Source organism: Selaginella moellendorffii, unplaced genomic scaffold, assembly GCF_000143415.4.
Source record: "Selaginella moellendorffii unplaced genomic scaffold, v1.0 SELMOscaffold_5, whole genome shotgun sequence".
Taxonomy (NCBI): Eukaryota; Viridiplantae; Streptophyta; class Lycopodiopsida; order Selaginellales; family Selaginellaceae; genus Selaginella; species Selaginella moellendorffii.
This window is the reverse complement of record NW_003314266.1, coordinates 2,894,481-2,914,812: the sequence shown is the minus strand read 5'-3', so window position 1 is coordinate 2,914,812 and position 20,332 is coordinate 2,894,481. Positions and strand designations below refer to the sequence as shown.

General features: G+C 48.3%; 8 protein-coding genes across 11 annotated transcripts; 2 read left to right on the top strand and 6 right to left on the bottom strand.

The window, feature by feature from the left end:
* Positions 1-6,212: 6,212 nt before the first annotated feature.
* On the bottom strand, positions 6,213-8,643 carry LOC112344761 (pentatricopeptide repeat-containing protein At4g02750-like). The gene has a single exon (XM_024670110.1). The coding sequence runs from the start codon at positions 8,641-8,643 to the stop codon at positions 7,060-7,062; it is 1,584 nt and encodes a 527-aa protein (XP_024525878.1). The 3' UTR covers positions 6,213-7,059.
* Positions 6,227-6,918, bottom strand: LOC112344736 (pentatricopeptide repeat-containing protein At4g35130, chloroplastic-like). The gene is made up of 2 exons (XM_024670061.1): positions 6,757-6,918; positions 6,227-6,598 (listed from the first exon to the last, which is right to left on the bottom strand). The coding sequence occupies exons 1-2, from the start codon at positions 6,916-6,918 to the stop codon at positions 6,227-6,229; spliced, it is 534 nt and encodes a 177-aa protein (XP_024525829.1).
* Positions 8,644-9,095: 452 nt separating the features above from the next.
* On the top strand, positions 9,096-10,084 carry LOC9659360. Its single transcript, XM_002965247.2, has 5 exons — positions 9,096-9,375; positions 9,431-9,481; positions 9,546-9,610; positions 9,671-9,801; positions 9,864-10,084. Exons 1-5 carry the CDS (start codon positions 9,212-9,214, stop codon positions 9,990-9,992), a joined length of 540 nt encoding a protein of 179 aa, XP_002965293.1. The 5' UTR covers positions 9,096-9,211; the 3' UTR covers positions 9,993-10,084.
* LOC9659359 (COP9 signalosome complex subunit 8) lies at positions 9,836-12,679 on the bottom strand. Of its 4 annotated transcripts, none has more exons than XM_002964903.2 (9): positions 11,731-11,867; positions 11,602-11,681; positions 11,353-11,534; positions 11,188-11,295; positions 10,981-11,120; positions 10,616-10,914; positions 10,383-10,567; positions 10,047-10,320; positions 9,836-9,988 (listed from the first exon to the last, which is right to left on the bottom strand). In XM_002964903.2, the coding sequence occupies exons 5-8, from the start codon at positions 11,102-11,104 to the stop codon at positions 10,059-10,061; spliced, it is 870 nt and encodes a 289-aa protein (XP_002964949.2). In that variant the 5' UTR covers positions 11,105-11,120; positions 11,188-11,295; positions 11,353-11,534; positions 11,602-11,681; positions 11,731-11,867; the 3' UTR covers positions 9,836-9,988; positions 10,047-10,058. The 4 variants fall into 4 exon arrangements, with proteins under 4 accessions (XP_002964949.2, XP_024525338.1, XP_024525339.1 ...); XM_024669570.1 differs by lacking the exons at positions 9,836-9,988; positions 10,047-10,320; positions 10,383-10,567 and adding exons at positions 12,220-12,288; positions 12,345-12,492; positions 12,544-12,679 and having other exon boundaries at positions 10,789-10,914; positions 11,731-12,080; XM_024669571.1 differs by lacking the exons at positions 9,836-9,988; positions 10,047-10,320; positions 10,383-10,567 and adding exons at positions 12,220-12,288; positions 12,345-12,492; positions 12,544-12,679 and having other exon boundaries at positions 10,851-10,936; positions 11,731-12,080.
* Positions 12,582-14,490, bottom strand: LOC112344581. Its single transcript, XM_024669569.1, has 6 exons — positions 14,403-14,490; positions 13,801-14,353; positions 13,677-13,740; positions 13,474-13,618; positions 12,741-13,421; positions 12,582-12,689 (listed from the first exon to the last, which is right to left on the bottom strand). Exons 2-6 carry the CDS (start codon positions 14,313-14,315, stop codon positions 12,673-12,675), a joined length of 1,422 nt encoding a protein of 473 aa, XP_024525337.1. The 5' UTR covers positions 14,316-14,353; positions 14,403-14,490; the 3' UTR covers positions 12,582-12,672.
* LOC9660498 (alanine--glyoxylate aminotransferase 2 homolog 1, mitochondrial) lies at positions 14,408-16,404 on the bottom strand. The gene is made up of 9 exons (XM_002964901.2): positions 16,158-16,404; positions 15,872-16,102; positions 15,650-15,820; positions 15,430-15,576; positions 15,197-15,376; positions 14,907-15,132; positions 14,736-14,849; positions 14,589-14,675; positions 14,408-14,524 (listed from the first exon to the last, which is right to left on the bottom strand). Exons 1-9 carry the CDS (start codon positions 16,371-16,373, stop codon positions 14,481-14,483), a joined length of 1,416 nt encoding a protein of 471 aa, XP_002964947.2. The 5' UTR covers positions 16,374-16,404; the 3' UTR covers positions 14,408-14,480.
* Positions 16,405-17,128: 724 nt separating this feature from the next.
* On the top strand, positions 17,129-19,444 carry LOC9659103 (aspartyl protease family protein 2). The gene is made up of 2 exons (XM_002965246.2): positions 17,129-17,661; positions 17,767-19,444. The coding sequence occupies exon 2, from the start codon at positions 17,775-17,777 to the stop codon at positions 19,266-19,268; it is 1,494 nt and encodes a 497-aa protein (XP_002965292.2). The 5' UTR covers positions 17,129-17,661; positions 17,767-17,774; the 3' UTR covers positions 19,269-19,444.
* Positions 19,445-19,625: 181 nt separating this feature from the next.
* LOC9660497 lies at positions 19,626-20,285 on the bottom strand. The gene has a single exon (XM_002964900.2). It carries the CDS (start codon positions 20,281-20,283, stop codon positions 19,741-19,743), a length of 543 nt encoding a protein of 180 aa, XP_002964946.2. The 5' UTR covers positions 20,284-20,285; the 3' UTR covers positions 19,626-19,740.
* Positions 20,286-20,332: the final 47 nt, after the last annotated feature.

Here is a 20,332-nt window from a genome sequence, read left to right as displayed (position 1 = left end):
GGACGCCATCGCCCACGCTTACATGGAGATCCTCACTGAAGAGGTGTGGATATTCCTCTTCGCTGGATATCTACTCCGATCTCCAGGGGCTGAGAGGGGAAGATGAGTGAATGAATGCTGTGTATTGATATGAAAACAATGAATGGAAATGGGGATTCACAACTCGGTAATCAGTGTCGTTGACATGTGTTGCAGCATTTGCAGAATTCTTCAGTGTCGTGCCAAGAGTGGCAGCCAAGCTTCCTCGATGATTTGAGTTGTGCTTGGTGGCTTGATGCATTGGCGAAGAATGTTGTCGATGCTGAGTTTGTAGAGATTGCCACTGATGACTGAGTATCGGCGGGTCTTAGTGACAAAAGTCTTCTTTTGTTTGGACATGGTGTACCAGTCCGGAACTTTTGCTGAGTTCAGGTAACTGAAAACGTCGTCAAGCCAAGTTGCCGGTATTGAAACTCAGAACAAGTTTGAGTTGGGTAAGTCGTCGGTTTGTCTTTCAGGTTTGTTGTTGGTGGTGATTCGGTTGAGATAGTCAGCTTGCTCATTATTTTTGCCAGGTTTGTGGATGATTTTGAAGTTGACCATCTTGATATTCGACCAGATAGTATTAGCTTGTTGATGAGGTAAAGGAGTGCCTTGTGGTTGACGAAAAGGACGACTTTGGTTGACAGTATGTAGTGTCGAAACTTCTAAAGTGAGTAGACCATGCCAAGAGCTTCTTTCTCAGTGGTGGTGTAGTTTCGTTCAGCTGGGTTGAGTAGTCAGCTGGCATAGTAAATTGGTTGATCTCGGTTGTCATGCTGAGTTTGGCTGAGAATTGCACCAGTGGCAATGTCAGAAGTGTCAACATGAATGTGAAACTCTTGTGTCCAATCGGGCTTGGCAAGGATCAGTGCTGTTGTGAGTTTGAGTCAGAGATTGTTGAATGCTTGTTGCTGTTCAGATGTCCATGTCCATTGGGCATCTTGCTTCAGTCTATCAGTGAGTGGTTTGGCAATGTGAGCGTACTTGTGGATGAAGTGTTAGTGATATCCGACTTTGCCAAGGAAGCATCAAAGTTCTTTCTAATTCTTTGGCAATTTGAGTTTAGAGATGATATTGACTTTGTCCTTGTTGATGAGAATGCCATCTTGCAGACAATGTGGCCAAGAAGTACTCCAGATTTGACGAAGAAAGCACATTTGTCAGGGTTGAGAGCTATGTTGTTCTCTTCACACTTGTCGAGGCATTTCTTGAGGCATTTGAGATGTCAATCTTCCAAGCTGAAGATGTTGAAGTCGTCCATGAAGACTCTCATGAGGTTGGTGAAGTAGTCTTGGAAAGTGTTGGTGACGAGCCTTTAGAAGGTGAATGGGTGTTGCAAAGTTTGAAAGGCATTCATTGGTAAGCATAAGCTCCCTATGGACTAATGAATGCTGTCTTGTGCTAATCTTCTTTAGCAATGTGGATTTGGTTATAGCCAGAGAAACTATCAAGGAAGGAGTACATCTTGTGTCTGGCGATTGCATCAAGAACTTCGTCAGTAAATGGTATTGGGAAGATATCTTTTTTGGTGGTGTCATTGAGCTGTTTATAGTTGACACAGATTCAAAGCTTGCTATTTTTCTTTGGCACAACCACCAGTGGTGAAAGTCAGATCAGATTCTGATTTAGGTAGCTGTACTCGACTTGGGAAGCTTGTCAAGTTCTTTCTTGACTTGTTCCATCAGATTCAGATTCATCCGGCAGGCTGCTTGTCTTCTTGGTCTTGAGTTCGGAAGAAGGGTGATGATGTGAAGGCTAGGTTTTGGCAAAACTCCCTTAAGGTCTCAATAACTCCAAGCAAACAAGTGTTTCTTCTTTTGGAGAAGTTTGATGCCTTTGTCTCAAAAACTTGCCGAGATGTCAGTGGCAAGTACAATGTAGTGTTCGTTATCATCAACAAGGCTGACTTTTTCGAGTTTTGGTCTACTAGAATTGTTGGAATGTAGGCAACTTTGTTCTGGTTGTCGACTGTGAATGCTGGTGGTGCTTTGAGTTTCATATCTCAAGTGACTGGATGTTTCAGTGCTGATGTAATCGATGGTTGTTCTTGGTGGAAGTCAGTGACGATTCAGAACAAGGTGATCTTGGCCAAAGGTTCGAGATTGGGGTAGGGTTTGAGGATTTGTTGTTCTTCATAGTTGTTGAGGCCGTCTTCGAGATTATATTCTTCCAAGTCAATAGGTTGGTTGTGGCTGGATAGCAATTTGGTTGCTTTTGTCTACACAGTTGTCAGTCCGTTCAGTCCTTGAAGGATAAGATTGTTGTTCGGCCAGTCTTGATAAACTTGGGCACTTCGGAGCCAAGGTCGACTGAGGAGAATTGAGTATCCATTGGTCTGCTCTGGTAGTTTGAGGGCAACATAGTTGACTGGTATTTCGATGCCTTGAATGCTGGTGTTGACTTTTCGAATGATGCCTTTGGGTTGAACAGATCGGTGGTCGGCCATTTGGACATTGAAAGGTGCCGGGTGGACTGGGCTGATGTTGAGTTGTTGAACAAGGCTTTCTTCAATAATATTGATGCTGGAGCCACCATCAATTATGGCTCCTCGAACAAGGTGTTTGTTGAGTCGTAAGTCAATTGTCGAAACATCATTGTCGCAGTCACTTGGTTGAATCTCGGTTCAAAATGTGTCAACAGCTGTCTGTGTCGGGTTGAGTTTGGGCGAGTCTGTCAGAGCATTGTTCATTGCAGATGTCAGATTGGTGAGCTGTTTGGTGAGGTAGCGTGCAATTTGCAGCAGTTGGCCAACGGTGATTTGAATATTTTTGGTTGAGGATAGTCTCTGCTATTTCTTGTATTTCTGCGAAGTTTGTAGGATTGTGTTCTAGTGTCAGTGTCGGTGTCGATATTGGACAATTTGTCTGTCGGTTTTCTAGTATTGAGTCTTGGCATTGTTGTCGAGCTGGTGATGGTTGAGCTTCATTGTCAGAGTCTAAAATCACTAATTCGGGTGGTTGTAGAGCGAGTTGCTGTTGTACCTTGGTGGCTAACTTCTGCTTCTTTTTCCATTCCTGGAGTTTTGTTGGGCTTTCCGGGCCCTTCTCCTCACTATCTTCGGAATCGCTGTCCGGTTATTGTTTTTTTGCTAAAATTTGTGCTCAAGTCTGTACTGCCATAACTTGAGGATCATAGTCATCATTGTCAGCGTAAGGTAGTTTGTCGGTCTCAACCATCCTTGTTGTTGGTGGTTCTGATCTTGTTGTTGAGGAGGTGGTGGACCAAGTCTTGGCAGACCTCCTTGGCTTTGAAGTCAAGATTGCCATGGCCGGTTGTTGTAGTTGCCTTGGTAGCCCTGGTCTTGATAACTTTGGCCTTGGTATCATTAGTTCTGGTATCTTGGGTATTGTTGGTATCCTTGGTTGTAGTTGTCCCAGTTTGCCAAGCAGTTCCAGTTTGGCGGGTATTGTTGATCGTTGTAGTTGTTGTTGTAATTTTTGTTATAGTTGTTGTAGTGAGGTTGATCATTCCATTGTCGACTTTGTTGTTGGAAGTTGTTTCTCGGCGGTCTCCAGTTTGTCGGAGGTGGTGCCAGGTATTTGTCGAAGTATTGATTCGGATATGGTTGTCAAAACTGCTGTTGGGGATAGTTCAAGATTTGTCGAACTTCTAAAGAATTTCAAAATCTGCAAGTCTTGGCTTCATGACCTTCTTTGGCACAGATCTGGCATTTGGAGATTTGGAGTTTGTAGTCACTTGCTGGATGTCCTTCCTTCTTGCACTTAATACACCAAATTCCAGATTGAAATTCTTTGATGTTGGCCTTGGCTTTTCCCTTGAGCTTGTCAACCTGTTTTCCTGAGTTTCCAAAGTTTTGACTTGGTGCTCTCTCCAAGTTCATTGTCAAAGGTGTTATACTGCTGTTGGAATCTGAGTTGTTAGTGTCGTTGACTTGTGCTGTCATTCATCGAGCTTGAACATCTTGAAGTGCTCTTCCTAGTTCAAGGTAAGTGGTGATGTTGATGTATGTCACCGCTTCTTGGAGGGATTGTCAGAGGCCTTGCATGTACCATTGGTAAAGTAAAGTTTTGGTGGCACTGTTGCCACATTTTTCTGGCATGTTGAGTGAAGGTTTGAGTGTAGTCGTTAATGGATTGACCAGACTTCTACTTGAGTTTTTGGATCTTGTGAAGTAATTGGCTTTGAGTGAGGGAAGACTTGAATCAATCAATGAGCTTGAGTGTAAGGTTGTCAGAACTTGTATTTTGAGGAAGCGTTTGAGCCCATTCGTTGGCTCTCTTTTGAAGGGTACACCAGAAGTAGTATGGGAGTTCAGTTGTTTGGCAGATTGCTTCTCGGAATTGTTCAATATGTTTCTTGGTGTCTTCCGACTTTAGACCATGAAATAGTGGATAGGAGACATGTCTTTTGACAGGTATGTTGGCAATGGCAGTAGTGACTGCCATTTGCGGTTGGTAGTAATGTTGGTATTATCGAGGTTGTTTTGTCAAGTTGTCGCTATGGAGTCTGAAGCTGATTTGGAGCTGTTGGGGTCGACGGCAAAGTCAGTGTAGGAGGAAATAGGTGGATTGTTATTGTTGTTTAGTGGACTCTCTGTTTTTTCTTCTTTCTTAGGACTCTTTTCGGGTGTGTTGTCGACATTATTGTTTGCATCAGGTTGCTTGTTGGTGTTAATTTCTAGAAGATGTTGTTCAAAATTGTTGTTGACATACTTGTTAAAGTTATGTTGTGTTGGTTGTGGTTGTTCTTCTAGATTGTCGAAGAGTTCTTCAAGTGTATAGTTGTGTCATGATTGTGGTTGCTGTTGAAGATTGTTGTCATCAACAATTGCTTTGCTGACCTCATTGTTGTTGGAGGATTGTAGCTGTTCGTCAGCTCGGTGTAAGTTGTTGACTTTTTCATGGAGTGCTTGACTATTGGACAATTTGGGTTGTTTGCCTTCACCACTATTGATTAGGTATATTGGAGTGTGACTGTAGTGGGTGAAGTTGAGTTGTTGTCTTGTCAGTGTTTTGAAGTTGACCTAACACTTCCTCAAAAGTGTACAAATTTTCAATACTAACCATTGTTGTTGCCATTATCACCATCTCTCGTTACTTCAAAGCCAAAGAGCCATGGAATTTTTTTTGGACCTTTTAGTATGCCCTAACAAAAAATTCACTTGATTCATCTAACAAAATATTCGCTTTTAAAGGGATACATGGTTCATATTTTTTAAATCCTCTTCGGCCGCAGTGTCTGCAAGCGGCAAGAACAGATAATGGTAATTTCATCCAGATTTGGACCCTCGCTAGTGGTCATTCTTTAGTAGGCCATAGCTGCCAAGCCTACAGGATTTGAGCAGTCATGTATACTCGAGCATTTGGGAACCATTCGTTGGATAACAGCTTGAGAGATGAGAAGAGCTCGAGGCTTAGCTGGGGCTGTGGAGCCGGGCATCAGGGCAGTCCAGGAAACCATGTCTCTCGCTTCCATGGTGTCAAACACTCGCCAGGCATTGTCCATGGAGCCACATTTGGAGTACATATCGATGGTGAGTTGGAGTACATATCGATGGTGAGGTTGAAGACAAAGAGCTCCGATTCACTCACATAGAGGCCAATCTCTAGAGCTTCCAGCTTCACCACCGCCACCTTTCCAGTATGGATCTCGACTTCACTGCCTTGTTCCAACGCCACCAACTTTGTGCACGCCTTGAGAGCAGCCCGGGCGTTTGGGAGCATCTGGAAGTGCCGCATTTGCAAGAAGAGCTCCAGTGTCAGCTAGGGCTCGTCATCCTCTGAGTGGCCGAGGATCAACGATCCACGTCCCGGGCTTGAGCAGGGATTTTGTCGAAGGCCCTGCAGCTTGGCGTACATGTGAACGAACGTGCTGGCTACAAAACGTCTGTGTAAAGTGCCTGGGAGTGGATCGCCATTCCTACTTCCATTGCCTTCACTTTGACGAGCTTGCCGTTGACTTTTTGCCCTTCCTCTTTCACCGCGATGTGAGTGCAGGCCTTATTGCTTTCAAGTGGCTAGATCAACATAATTCTGGCTTTGGAGCTGTTTGAGAGGATGAGCTATGGACAATATAGCTAGAACAATAGAGTTCTATGTCAAGAAGCATAGAAAGGATTAAACAGACTCCTGGCATACATGATAAAATGCTATCAATGTATGAAAAGTGTCGCCCACCAGCTCTGAATATCTTGAACCAATCGGGGAGTGAATGCGCCACTGCATCCTTCATAAAAAAAAAGTCTTCAAATTAGAAAGGTGTGGGAGCTGTGACAAAAGATTGGTGCTATTCTTTCGTCACCAGCAATCATCCGAGAGAACAAGTCGAGGCCAAGCTCGACCTCGTTATTCTCTGCGTAGCCGAGCAACAGGACGTTCGACGACACCACTGTTCTACAAGGCATGCAGTCGACCAGGGTACCGCACTTGGCGTACATGTGCACCATGGTATCCGAGTCGCAGCGGCAGCTTACAGCTTGTGCGTGGATGCGTTTGCCCCTGGACAGCGATTCTAGCTTCACAATCCTTCCATCGAGTTCTCGATCCGGTTCCCTCGACGCAATGCGGGCGCTGAGAGCAGCCACGAAGGTGAGGGAGTTGGCGATGGAGTAGGCCTCCTGGTCTTAAGTAGTCGAGGATTTCCAGAGCCAGCCTCTCGTCACCGTTTTCAACGTAGCCGAGAATGAGGGCTGGCCAAAAGTATCGAAGACTCTCTGAGCATGCTGCCGCACTCGGAGTACATGTCGACCAAGGGAGCTAGCAACGAACAAGTTACCGTCGAGGCCGATGACCTTCTCGGCAAGCTTGGTACACGCTTTGAGAACGGTCTATCATCCGGGGAGAAGCCCTGAGCTTCCATGGACCAGAAGAGTCCCAGAGCGAGCTCTTCCTCGCCTCTCTCTGCGTAGCCGAGAATCAACGAGTTCCACGACACCATAGCCCGCCCCCGCCTGTCGAAGAATCTTGTGGTATCCTTGAATGACAGTGTTCGAGGCTCCTGTCACAACCACCTTGTTCTCGGGCCCGAGTATATCTTGCGCCAAAGAGTTTCAGATGATAACTTTCAACACGAGATCTCCTATCCAGCTTCAAGCTCGCAGAGAAACCTGGCAGCCCGAGCTCCACGATCGACGTCCCCGTGAGTCTTGCAAGCCGAGAGCAAAGACTTCCAAGCAACAACGTCCGGCTCCAGCGGCATGCTGTTGATAAGCTCCTCGGCATCTGCCAGTCTCCGAGCCCGGCCAAGAATGTCCACCATGCAGCAGTAGTGCTCTACCACCGGATCAATCCCCTCGTCAGCTTGCATTGACAAGAAGTGATCTCTTCCGGCGTCGACCAGCCCAGCGTGGTTGCAGCCGCTCAAGACTCCAACGTACGTAATCTCGTTTGGCCTCACTCCCGCGAGTAGCATCGCGTAGAAGAGCTCTAGCGCCTCTTTGTGATGACCACCTTGAGCATACGCCTGGATCATGGACGTGAAAGACACAACGTTCTTGTCGCAGAGGCCGTCGAAGATCATCCTTGTGGTTTCAAGATTCCCGTTCTGGGCATTCGCTGCAAGAAGCGCGTTCCAGGAGATCGTGTCTTGCATCGGCATTTTGCTGAAGACTTCTCTCCCTTGATCGAACAGCCCGTTGATGAAAAACGCCGTGACCATCGAGTTCCAAGTCATGACAGACTTTCTCGGCGAGAAATCGAAGAGATTCTTCGCTCTTGTCATGTATCCGCTTTGCGCATACGCCTGGATCATCGTCGACCAAGTCGCGGAATCTTTCTCGACCGGAATCTGATCAAAAATCTCCTTGGCGAGCTCCAGCTTTCCCGACTGGGTGTAAGCACCGAGCATCACATTCCAAGTCACAATGCTTCTTTTGTCTCGCAAGATCCCATCGAAAATCCGCTTGGCAGCGTCGGGCCGACCGTGGTGAGCGTAGCTTTGCATCATGATCGTGGATGCCACTATATCCTTCTCAGGGATTAAGCTATAGACATGCATTGCCTGATCCAAATGCCCATCCTGGGCAAATGCTTGAAGCAAAGCTGTCCAAGAAACTCCATCCCACAGTGGCATTTTTTCCAGAAATTCTCTTGCGTGATCCAAGCATCCATTACGCGTAAATCCTTGCAAGATCACTGTCCAAGAGGCTAGATCGCGCTCCAGTGCGGCATCAAAGCACAATTTCGCGGACTCCAAAAGCCCGTTCTGGGAAAATGCTGCGATCATCGCCTTCCACGAGAATCTGTCGTGCTGTGGCATTTTCGTGAATAACTCGTTGGATTCTCGGACATCGCCGTGGTGCGCGAGCCCCGCGAGGAGCGAATTCCAGCAAACGATCCCTCGCTCGGGCATTTGGGCAAAGATCTCGCGCGCTGCGTGGAGATGCCCGTTGTGGGCATAGGCCGATTGGAGGAGCGCCCAGGAGAAGGAATTGGGGGCGGGCATGGAGTCAAACACGGATCGCGCGTCGCCCACGCTGCCGCATTTGCCATACATCTCCACCAGGAGATTGGCGAGGTAGGGATCATTCCGGCAGTCGGTGTCGAGGATCTGGTGGTGCGCGCGGCGCGCCTGGGCGAGATCTCTGGATTGCCCGGCCGATTTCACGAGCGCAAGGAGGGCGGATCTGGATGATTGGAGAGACTCTGTTGAGAGAAGCCGCATAGAACCCTAGGCAAGTGTCCGTTAGAAATTACATTGGTTAAATTTTTTGGCATTTGCCTAGAATGGGCATCTTGAAAAAGAATACAGTCTTGAGACCAACAAATTTAAATGTAGCATCTAAAAGGCGAATTATCAAGATGCCATTTAAAGGCAAATGCTGTCAAAGAATAGTTAATTTATTTAGTTTCCAAATATCTAGTTAATTTCTATTCAATCGGCAGAAAAGAACGAGTTGTTTAAAATGAGGTAAACTCTATGTTCTTGGGATTAATTATTTTTGTGTAAACAACATATGAATGAATGAATGATTGATTATCAGACCAATGATCGTGAAAAACCTTTGTAAAGGTTCTGGATGGTGTAAGCATTAGAACAGATAAAAAGCCACCCACGAGAACCATGTGGATGCGACCAAACACCAGCCTTTAGAACGACGATGGCTCCTGCGATTTTTTATCTAATTTTTCCTTTTTGCCTTCACTGATTAGAACGAAAAAACCTTTGTCTATTCGCCTCATTCCCTTCTTCCCTCTTTCGTGTTCTTCCGGAGTTTGCGGTGGATCTATCCATGGCTGCCTCTTCCGCGGCTGTTCTGGCAGCTGGATCGTGCCACCAGAATGCCACCAAAGAGTTTATCACCGGCTCCCAGCAGATCTGCTCGAGCTTGACTGCAATCTGTCAAACCAACAGGCTGCGCGTTGGATCGCACGACTTCTCCAGGCTGCGAGTGAGGTGGAAATTCACAAGCTTGATCTTCGTTTTGCTCGCTCATTCACTGGCTTTCCAGATCCAGAACCGCTCCACCCGGTGTCACTGTGGAGGCCACATTCAAAGATGTGTAAGTTTCTCCAAGCTTCTCAAGAGATCGTCCTAGAAACTTTCGTTTGATCCACTCCCTCCAGGCTAAAATCCGTGGTGAGGTTCGCTGCAAACACTCCCGCGAAGTTCTTCCTCCAGCAACTAGACAGTAAGTGATTCTCGCTCGCTCGCTCGATCAAATGGATGGGTCTTTGCTTTGCTTGCGCAGGGGAGCTGGATCGCGCCGAGGAGAGCATCAAAGACAGCGCCGCGGTGATCAAAGGGATGGCCAACACCGTCGAAAAACTCGCCGAGTATGCCGATAAGGCGGCGGACGGCGTCGAGGAGCTTATAGAGAAGGTAAAAAATCAAAGTTAAAACAAACCACGGCTCAAACTCTAGATTTACTCTTGGATTTGAAGGTGGAAGCCACAGCCGAGGAGATTCACGACGAGATCGAGGAAATCCTTGACACTGTGGAAGAAGAGAAGAAAACCGTGAAAGTTCTCGCGGAAAAGCTTGACAAGGGGGAGCTAGACGCTACTGCCTGATCATATAGAAACTTGTTAATATCATACATTCAAAGAAAGTTCTTGAGTTCTTACCTGAGCTCGTTATCAATCAAAGAGAACTTGGAGGTGAACTTCTTGGTGGATGGTGAGCAAGTCCGCGGGATTGATGTACGCGGCGTAGATCACCGAGGAAGGATTGTAGCGAAGCCCGTCGCGCTGGAGGAACCGCATGAGCTGCCTCGTGTTGTGCAAGTAGTTCGTCTCGTTGATGGCGAAGGCGGGGAATGGACCGATCACGGCTTGAATGCTACGGTGCGCTTCCCTGATGCGCATGCTCCTGTCCCTCGGCGATGGAGCATCGCCAACACTGGAAAGTTTCACACGAAACAGTTTAGAAGTTGGAAAACAAGGAAACGAAAATAGTCTCACCTTCTCGGGAGGTATAATCCAACTCTGTAGCCATCAACACTGGAGGCTGGCTGGACCATAAAAGGAAGGACGATTGGGACTTGGACGTCGTGCCGGTTGTCGCCATTCAAGTACGAGGCCAAGCGAAAGAATCCGGCAAACGTGGCAGCTTCGAATGTGGAATTTTCAATCGAAAGTTCCACCAGCTGCACGAGAAAATATCAATCCTGGCCTTGAAGCAAAGTTTGATTTACCTGGCCTCCAGGATACTCGCGAAGCTCGTAGCCAGGCTCTCTGGAGAAAACCGAGCATGGAGCTGTCTCGAAGCTCGTCAGAGGTCCGCAGTAGCCTGTAACTTGGAACACCAACAGCGAGCAAGTCAGAAGAATCAATACGGAAGCCATGACCGGAGTCTCAAGCCAAACAAAACTTCTTAAATGCTCGACTAAAGCGGAGCAATTTGGTTGAGCATGAACTCCGCATGACACAACTTTTGCAGTTGACTGCGGGTGCGCGGGTACAATTAGATTGAATCTTAACGGAGCGCGCGCATCTGAAAGAGATGTCGATATGAACTTTCAGAAAAAAAAAAACAAGCAGAAAGGTAAAGAGAGAGTACTCAATGCTCCAAATGGAAGACGTATTCCGTCAGGTTCTGTAAGTTGCTCGTATCCAGCTTTTGCTCCGCCGTCGGTGGAATAGCCCGGACGTTGAACATTTGCGATGTGGGATCCAATATCCATCCTTGCTGCTCAGCCACTGCAAGAACACAGACACACACTAAGAACTTTTTTCCAACCATTGCAAAAGTTTGGAAAGAACTTACATGCGATGGTCTCGCTCTCCGTAAGTCCAAAGAATGACGCAGCATCGGGTATGCTCAAAGTCGAGTATGCCGTGGACAGGAGCCGAAAGATTTTTCTCGAGAAGTCCTCTGTGGTGTAAGTAAGCAATGAGAAAAGAAGGCAAAGATCACCGACGAGTGTTTTACCCGCAACAGCAGCGACCACTTGTTTCACGTCTGGCGTCCAGTCGAATCCTCGGATGGCTTCGTGCACTGCGACGTAGTCGTGAGTCCACATGCACTGACCAATCTTCCAGACTTGAGCGAGCTCCATTTGCGACTGCTTGATCGAGTCGGGGATCCGCTTCCAAAGAAACCTAGCACTGTCCCTGGAGAAGGAAACAAAAAATCGATCAAGAGAGAAGAAAGAGGAGAATCTATAGCCAAAGAACTTACAAATCCGAGTTATAGATATGGCCAAGAATGTGGATTGCGTAAGGCCAATCCTCGCCATGCTCTGATCCTCTCGCGGCGTACTACACGTAAACCCTGAGCCAAGCACGCCGAAGAGAAAATCGCGATTACCTCGAGCTCCAGCGATTCGCAGAAGGCAGCGATCTCGTTGAATCGACGCGCGGCAATGAGATCGCGCACAGCGTTGATGTCCATGGCGCCGGCGACGGGCGCAACCGCGTGAACCTCGGCTCCCATCCTCCTCCGATAAACCCTAATTGATTGGCTTAACACGAATACAAACGTTACATTGATATCTAGCCGTCCAATTTCTAGACGGTCGAAATCTTTTCGCCCAGTGTGGTGTTCTTTTTCTGTGTGTACCGTCAGGACACCATTAACACGTTGTTCTCGATGCCGTCGGCGTATGTGATTGGACGGCATGGATCTACTCGCCATGTTCCATCCACTATAAACTTTACCTGGAAAAAAACATAAACAACTTGATTCTTAGTTCTCCACACTTCTGGGAAACTCAATCTACTTCTCTCCAATCCAAACTTCTGCGAAACTCAGTCTACTTCTCCTAAAACCCGATCAAAAATTTGCGAAGACCCTTACCTCGTAGCGCCCAGGATACAAATGTAGAGCCGTCACGAAGACTCCGGCACCAGATTTTTCCATCTTGATCTGCCAAGAGAAAGAGAATAAGAACTACTTTGTCACCGCTAGAAGATCTTTGATACCTTGTTTGTCCAACCGTCGAAGGAGCCTGTAAGGAGGACGTGCGACGCAGCATTGGGCCAAACAATGCGTACAAATCGCATCATCTTTAGCGCGTTCTCTGCTCTGTCGAGTAGCACTTGTTTCTCATCAGCTGCTCTGCGAGCTTCCCTGGAACGCGAAACTTTGAGCATGAGAAAGCTAACAGGGAATGCAACTTACGAGAGCTCCAGAGCCATCTTCGCTTGCATTGCAGTTACTTGAGCACGAGTTCTCCGGAGCTCCGCACGGGTTTGCATGATCTCCGTCTCCTTGAATTCCAAAGAGTCCGCGGCTTTTGCAAGATCTTCGCTAGTTTTTCGTTGTACCTGCAGTGACAACGTGAGATGTTTGGCGTGAAAACATTGTTGCCTACTCACCAACCTGCAAAAGCTTGTCTTCTCCTTTTAACAATGTGGCGCGCCCCGATTTTAGCGCTGCGCGTGTGGCAAGTAGCTTTGTTTCCAGCTTCTGCAATCGAGAGTTGAAAGAATTTGAGCCGCCGGTCTCTGTGGTAGAAGAAAAGCTTGCAGCACAAGATGAAGATTTCTTGGACAAAGCTGAAGCTCCAGTTGAGTATACTCTAGATGAAGTTCTTGTCAATGGAGCTGGAGTTCGTATGTCCTGTCCGGTTTTTGATGGGCTGCTGGAAGTGAGTGACCTGTCGGACGTTTCAGGACTTTCTGTCGTGCTTGACGGTACCGTCGAAAATGGTCTCAACGAATTTCCTTTCAAAGAACCCCTTGCTGGTAACTCCGCTGGAAAAATTCGAGACGAGCTTCGCGATACTCTGCTGGATGAGCTTCCGTCATCGCTCCTTGATAGCGGCGAAGACTCTCGTTCTGCAGGAGTAATATCAGCTGGAGGGGTTTCCGATGACCTTTGTTTCGAAGGTCTCGATCTTGATTCCAAAATCCACTGCTCCCTTTTTTGAACCATGTCGTGTATCCAACTCAAGGCATTCTTCACGCTGGTACTATTATCAGCTGCGATGGACGTCGTTTTTTTCCTGCGCTTTCTTCTCCAGCGCTCATGGCTGGCCTCGGCATTTAGTTCTGGGCCTGAGAGTAAAACAACTTATACACAGAACAAATAAAAAGAAACGGTACTTACCATCGGTAGTAGCTTTGTCAATTTCAGCCAGCGTGCTCGTTGTTTTTCTGGGATGTCTCCTACCCTTTCCATTTCGTATGTAAGAAGGTCCATCATTTGCGGGGCAGCTTGATTCTACCGGATTGCTTCCATGGACTAAAATTCCCTGACGAGGGTGAACATCAAAATCTCGGCCAACCAACGAATTATAAACACTAACACACCTTTGCAGGAAAACTTTGGCTGGTTTGGCCATTCAACCGCATCAAATGCTGCTCATCACTATCACTGAAACGAGAAAAGCAAAAGATGAATAAAAAAGTATTCCAAGTTGATACTCTCGCTCACCTTGATCCATTTTTCGAAGCTCGATCCTTCTTTTTCCTCGAACCATTGACGTGAATTTCGAATTTTTCTTGGGTCAGATCGCTCCCAGACGAGGATGGCCTTTGGAAATCCCATCCTACTGTCAGCCAGCCCCCTTTCCTAACAGCAGCTTCCACTAGATCGCCACGACCAGCAGCGAAGAGTTCTTCCTTGGTCGGGAACGTATTAGGTTTTCCCGATTGCTCCATAAACTTGAAAATCTCGAGCTCCACATCTCCATCCTGCGACTCCGCCTTCTTCCTGCGGCCGCCGCGCCTTGGCCGCGCAGTAGCGCGCACCTCAGATGACAAGAACACCGCAGCTACGATGCGAGATCGCTGGAGAGATTGCTGGAATTCCACCAAATGGAGCCGGATCGAAGCCGGCGATCGTCGTCCCCTGCTGGATACGCACCTCAGGTTACGCCTCGCGATGGCACTAGCAGGCGCTGGCGACGAGCAAGACGCTAGGGTTTGTAGCGCGTCGAGATACTCCATCCATGGAACACGATCAAGCTTCCACCTGCCATTTCACCCTGGAATATCCTCTCGACAAATTAGATAAAGATGCGGGAATATACCCACCGTAGGGAATCAAATCATCGCTTTTATAGTCTTTGCGTTTCCACATATGAAAGAGAGGTGATCTTTCACCTCAAGGATTTAAAACGTGGAGAGGGAATGATCCAACGCATCAACCAGGAAATCTGTGAAGAAATAGTGTTAAGAATACTTATCAAAGACAATCTAATTGATCAAGTTTGTTCTTACCAGCGTCCTCGAGAGTGAAGCACATCGGCGGCTTGATTCTAAGCGCGTTACCATGTCGCCCACCTTTGCCGACGAGCACCCCAAGATCTAAGATAGAAAACCCAGAAAACCGTGACAACGCGTAAACAAAGAAACCGAAAAGCTCACCTTTCATTCTTTCCATCACCATCATCGTCTCATTCTTCGCGGGAGTCTTGGCAACTCTGTCGGTGACAAATTCTACTCCCAGCATCAAACCTCTGCCTCTGACGTTTCCTATCACTGCAAAGATCAAGTTGGAGAGTTCTTAGAACTAAACCAAAGCATGGATATACGTACGCTCGTATTTATCTTGCAAAGCCCGGAGTCTCGCGAGAAGATGGTTTCCGACAGTAGCGCAGTGCTGCTGACGCTGTTCCTTGTCCAAAATCTTCAGCACAGCATGGCCTGCTGCCGAGCACACGGGATTCCCGCCGTAAGTATTAAAAAAGAGCCTTTCTGCGAGAACACTTGCTATCTCTGGTGTCGTGACCACCGCAGCCAGAGGAAGACCATTTCCAATTCCCTGGATATTGGAGTTAGCATATACTTCACTGGCAAGCAAAAAAGAGGAAGAAACAAACACCGACCTTCGCCATCGTCACGATATCTGGCAGAACATCTTGAGTTTCAAATCCCCAATAGTGGCTTCCAGTGCGGCCAAACCCGGTTTGTACCTCATCCGCGATGCAAAGACCTCCAGCATTTCGAATTATTTCGTAGGCTGCTGGTAAGTAGCCCGGCGCAAGTTCCACGGCGCCGCCAACACCCTGAAAAGAAAAAAAGACAAAGGCTCACGACACACAGAATATAAAAGCAAAACCTGAATTGTTTCTGCAAAGAATCCAGCCACTTTTCCGGGTGTTGCTGATTCAATAAGATTTGCGATGTCGTTTGCATAGAGCTTTCCATCAGCTCCAAAAGGACCTCTGTAGGGATCCGGATTCAAAACATGGTGTACTCCAAATCCCTGAAGAGAAGAAAAGAAAAAGAAAAAAAAGAAAGAAAAAATTCAGCTCTAGATCCGACACGAAAGATTTTACCTGAGGGACGCTATATTTCCAGGTGCTATGGGCAGTAAGTCCCATGGTAGACGGGCTCATACCGTGATAGGCATTACGTAGAGCAACAATATCAAACGACTTAGTGTAGAGCCGAGCCATAAGCATTGCCATATCGTTAGCCTCTGATCCAGAATTCACAAAGAAAACCACCTGGAAAGAAAGATAAAAGTTTACAGAAGAACATAGAACTTTTCACAGAACCTTGAGATTTCCAGGCATTTTTGCCGCGAGAGCTTCAGCATAATCGGCGACAGCATGGTGTAGATAGATCGTGGTTGTGTGCTGCAAGAGCTCGGTTTGCTTGATCACGGCCTGGACAACCTCTGGGTGGCAATGACCCACGGAAACAGTGACAATCCCAGCAAACGCATCCAAGTACCTCTTTCCACTCTCATCGTAAAGATATTGCATCTTCCCTTCCACAATATTGAGCTGCAAGACGCCCGCGATCGATCGATCCATCAAAAGGACACAAATTCTCACTCACAGGCTTCTTGTAGTAGAGAAACATTGCGGGATTCATGAACTTCCTCCGCTTCTCGAGAACTTCCTCGGCGCTGGGGCCGGCGTAGGGCCGCGGGACGTGATCGAAAGCCGGCATTTGAAGAGCTGGAAGATCCGGCGCGGCATCGGGCGACGACGAATAGAGCCTCCGGAGCAGCGATCGCGAGCGCGCGCAATGCCGGCCGATCGAAAGCGCCATCGCAGCTCCAGCCAAAGCCCTAGGCCAGAGCAAAAACTTTGCTCATTAGTATATCGTGCGCTGACGTGGACGGGGAGAATATCCATTGGATCGCTACGTACGAGAGTTTGGCGAAAGAACATGGAAGACAAATGCTCGTACGGCCTGTCACCTTCATTTATTCACTTGTCTTTTGACACCGTAACCAGGTCTAATGCCGTACGCGGGCATTTACTTGGGTCTACTGCCGTACGCGGCGCATTGTTCTGATTCTAATGCCGTACGCGGCGCATTTGTTTAAGATCCAACACCAAACTTACGAATCCTCGGATCTAAATAGCAAGATCGCTACTCCAACTAACAAGAATCACACATCTCCTGTGACGCTTCAAACTAAATTCACGGAAGAGCAGTAAGAAAATCCCCTCTTGTTTGATCCTTCCAAGAAGCTTGGAAAACTTTGGCCCGCCCAAAAAAAGCTTTGGTTGGCGATGCGAGTCTCTCGAGCCGCGTTCCAAGTTTAGCTCTCGATTGGATCGAATCATGGGCGCCACTGAGAATTAAAAGAAAAACCTTAGCTACCTTACCAAACAGGGGGAGAGATCGATCATCGATCATTTAATATATCGGTTAAAACTGGACGTGTTCTTCTTCTTCGTTGTGCTTCTTAATTATAGGCAGGTGAGAAGCGGGTTGGCTGCATGTAAAAATCCCACCTTTTCTACCATGCACAGTGGTAAAGAAAGTGATCCAAATTGGGGACGAAGAACAGTGAGTTTAACTTCTCAAACGCTTTTCAACTTTAGAGAGCATCTAGAGTCGTGTTTTCCTCTGTTTTTTTTTTTCTTTGCAGATTAGCTTTGCGTCTTAATTATCGAGTTTATTTGACTATAATAATCCGCCCGCCTGCCTTGTTCCTGCTGCTGCTGGCTACTTTGCTGTGCTCCCACTTTTCCCTCTCTCTTTTGTTCCATATGGTATAAATGTGGCCTCTTTGCTCACAGGTATCACGAGCTTGCTTTGCTTCTTTCTTTCACCATCTCCTCCATCTCTGAGAGGGAGGAGCTCTTTTTTTTACTCTCGCGAGAGTTATAGCCCATCTCTCGACCGATCGATCCTTGTGTTTTCCTTCCACCTCCTTGCCCGTGCTCCAGAGTTTTTGTCAGGAATTTCCTTTTCTTTGGCCTTGGCTCGCTTTTCTGGTCGCGTTCTTCTCGAATTCCCGGGGAATGCTCGCGGCACCGTGAGCTCGGCGAGAGATTTGGAGGACTTGGGCAGCTTCATCGTGTCGCGGAGCTTCCTCTAGCCGGTAAGTCGGTGCCAAATGCCTCGGATTCTTGATTGGGTCGTCGTGCCTGGCATTGCTTCTTGCTCTTCTTCGTCTTTCTTTGATCGATCGATCTTTGCCTCGCAGGGGCGACGATGGCTCTAGCTGCGCTCGTCTGCATTCTCAGCCTGGTGGTCACTTCGGTGGAATCCAGAGCTAGCAGCAGCGACAAAGAGTACCTCAAGATCAGCATCGACGCTCTCTTCCTCGGAAGAAATCCCACTCCCGTGACTCCAGCTCGCGGCTCCTCCTCCTCCTCCACCCAAGGCCTGGAGGAAAAAGAAGAGTCTGTCAGCAGTGGTCTCCAAATCGGTCTCATGCACAGAGATTCGGCAGATTCACCGTACCGCCCGGCCAACGCCACCGTACACGGCCTCGTCCGCAATCGTCTCCACCGTGACGAGCTCCGCCTCCTGTCCATCTCCTCCCGGATCAGCCTCGGAGTCGCCGGGATCCCAAAGTCGAGCCTCACGAATCCCCTCAAGAACACCAACCCCTTCTTGCAGCAGGACTTCGAGACGCCGCTGCGATCCGGCCTCTCCGACGGCAGTGGCGAGTACTTCGTCTCTCTCGGAGTCGGAACACCTCCGCGAACCGTCAACATGGTTGCCGACACCGGAAGCGATGTTCTCTGGCTCCAATGCCTGCCTTGCCAGAGCTGCTACGGCCAGACGGACCCTCTGTTCAATCCTTCCTTCTCCTCGACTTTCCAGTCCATCACCTGCGGGAGCTCGCTGTGCCAGCAGCTCTTGATCCGCGGCTGCCGGAGGAACCAGTGCCTGTACCAGGTCTCTTACGGCGATGGCTCCTTCACTGTCGGTGAGTTCTCCACCGAGACTCTTTCCTTCGGTTCCAACGCTGTCAACTCGGTTGCCATCGGCTGCGGCCACAACAATCAAGGCCTCTTCACTGGCGCTGCTGGACTTCTCGGACTCGGCAAGGGACTTCTCTCGTTTCCGTCACAGGTCGGCCAGCTCTACGGCAGTGTTTTCTCGTACTGCCTGCCGACTAGAGAGTCCACCGGAAGTGTGCCGCTCATCTTCGGCAACCAGGCAGTGGCATCCAATGCTCAGTTCACCACCCTGCTCACGAACCCGAAGCTGGATACCTTCTACTATGTTGAGATGGTCGGCATCAAAGTTGGCGGAACCTCAGTAAACATCCCGGCGGGTTCACTCTCGCTGGATTCGTCGACTGGAAACGGTGGTGTGATCCTCGACTCGGGCACTGCCGTCACCCGGCTCGTCACCTCGGCCTACAACCCGATGAGGGATGCTTTCCGAGCTGGTATGCCGTCGGACGCGAAGATGACGAGCGGCTTCTCTCTGTTTGACACTTGCTACGACCTGTCTGGGCGATCGTCGATAATGTTGCCGGCAGTGAGCTTTGTGTTCAACGGAGGTGCTACCATGGCGTTGCCTGCTCAGAACATCATGGTTCCGGTGGACAACTCGGGGACTTACTGCCTGGCTTTTGCTCCAAACAGCGAGAACTTCTCGATCATCGGCAACATCCAGCAGCAGTCGTTCCGGATGTCGTTCGATAGCACTGGCAACCGCGTCGGAATCGGTGCTAACCAGTGCAACTGAGTGAGTTATCACAAATCTATGGCTTTTTTCGGCTGCAAAACAAAGCGTGTGCATGGTAAGCAAAAGAAAAACTATAGAAACAAGGAGTAAAAAAAACAAGAGAAAGTAGTTACCTTGTTAGAGCTGTTGCTCCGGATTGATGCTCTGTTCTAATGCTATCTCATCTCATAAGATTTCAACTGGCTATCTCTCTGGCTGCTACTCGGAGGTTTTCAATCCCTGGAATGCGAGCAATGAATTTTCTCAGGAAAAAAAAAAAACGAAGTACCCAGCACAGGACATACCAAACTCAACATCACGAATTAAACCATCGCTGCTGCCACTGATGCTCTCTGGGATCACACCTAAACGCCTGCATAGTACGAAGTATTTAAAGGAAAACCAGACGAGCAGCAACACAACGCAATTGTGGTGAGGCAGACAAAAGGTAGAAAAAAAGACAATCCCACCCAGGAGCTTACACTTACACTTTTTAAGTCGATGGTGGTTTCACGTCACCACTGCCTGAAAAGAGCTTGTCTGGAGGTAAGAGCGGCTTGTCAAGCTGGTACCACCCCAAAGCCGGCCCAACAAATCTAAAAACAATCCATCCTCCAGCGATTACAAAGATGGATGCGTACGCGAGCTTGTTGAGCCAGAAGAGAATCCCCTTCTCACCAACATAGACCTCATACGCCTTCTCTCCCAGCGACATTTGATCCCAGGGCTTGATTTCACGCGTCGGAAGATCGGACCTCGCCGACGAGCTCGCCGCTGGATCGCTCCTCCGCTTGCGCCGCCTGGATTTGAGCCGCGCCTCCAGCGCTTCTATCTGTGAGTCGGCCGGGGAGGCTTCTTGCGGCGGAGCCGGAGGATCCTCGTCGCTTGAAGACCTCGCGGGAAGCGCGAAGCGATCGATGTGTGGAAATCTAAGGAATCTATCACCTGTGATCGATTGCCGCGGCGTGGACGAGGCATTCTTCCGCAATCCCAATGCGCGGGCGGTCACTGGAATGGCAGCCATAGCCGAGCTCATTCTTTTGTTGTTTTTAGGGCAACCAGATGATAAACCCACGTGGCATGCC

Coding starts and splice junctions, on each gene's coding strand:
- LOC112344736 (XM_024670061.1), bottom strand. CDS start 6,918: ATGGTGTCGTGGAACTCGTTGATTCTCGGCTACGCAGAGAGAGGCGAG. Junction 6,599..6,756: donor GAAGGTCATCGGCCTCGACG/GTAACTTGTTCG, acceptor ACTTAAGACCAG/GAGGCCTACTCCATCGCCAA.
- LOC112344761 (XM_024670110.1), bottom strand. CDS start 8,643: ATGCGGCTTCTCTCAACAGAGTCTCTCCAATCATCCAGATCCGCCCTC.
- LOC9659360 (XM_002965247.2), top strand. CDS start 9,212: ATGGCTGCCTCTTCCGCGGCTGTTCTGGCAGCTGGATCGTGCCACCAG. Junction 9,611..9,670: donor CTTCCTCCAGCAACTAGACA/GTAAGTGATTCT, acceptor TTGCTTGCGCAG/GGGAGCTGGATCGCGCCGAG. Junction 9,802..9,863: donor TCGAGGAGCTTATAGAGAAG/GTAAAAAATCAA, acceptor TTGGATTTGAAG/GTGGAAGCCACAGCCGAGGA.
- LOC9659359 (XM_002964903.2), bottom strand. CDS start 11,104: ATGGATATTGGATCCCACATCGCAAATGTTCAACGTCCGGGCTATTCC. Junction 10,568..10,615: donor GCGAGTATCCTGGAGGCCAG/GTAAATCAAACT, acceptor TTTCTCGTGCAG/CTGGTGGAACTTTCGATTGA. Junction 10,321..10,382: donor GGATTATACCTCCCGAGAAG/GTGAGACTATTT, acceptor GAAACTTTCCAG/TGTTGGCGATGCTCCATCGC.
- LOC112344581 (XM_024669569.1), bottom strand. CDS start 14,315: ATGGAGTATCTCGACGCGCTACAAACCCTAGCGTCTTGCTCGTCGCCA. Junction 13,619..13,676: donor GCCAAAGTTTTCCTGCAAAG/GTGTGTTAGTGT, acceptor CACCCTCGTCAG/GGAATTTTAGTCCATGGAAG. Junction 13,422..13,473: donor TGACAAAGCTACTACCGATG/GTAAGTACCGTT, acceptor TTTTACTCTCAG/GCCCAGAACTAAATGCCGAG.
- LOC9660498 (XM_002964901.2), bottom strand. CDS start 16,373: ATGGCGCTTTCGATCGGCCGGCATTGCGCGCGCTCGCGATCGCTGCTC. Junction 15,821..15,871: donor AAATGCCTGGAAATCTCAAG/GTTCTGTGAAAA, acceptor CTTTCTTTCCAG/GTGGTTTTCTTTGTGAATTC. Junction 14,525..14,588: donor CTTCACTCTCGAGGACGCTG/GTAAGAACAAAC, acceptor ATTTCTTCACAG/ATTTCCTGGTTGATGCGTTG.
- LOC9659103 (XM_002965246.2), top strand. CDS start 17,775: ATGGCTCTAGCTGCGCTCGTCTGCATTCTCAGCCTGGTGGTCACTTCG.
- LOC9660497 (XM_002964900.2), bottom strand. CDS start 20,283: ATGAGCTCGGCTATGGCTGCCATTCCAGTGACCGCCCGCGCATTGGGA.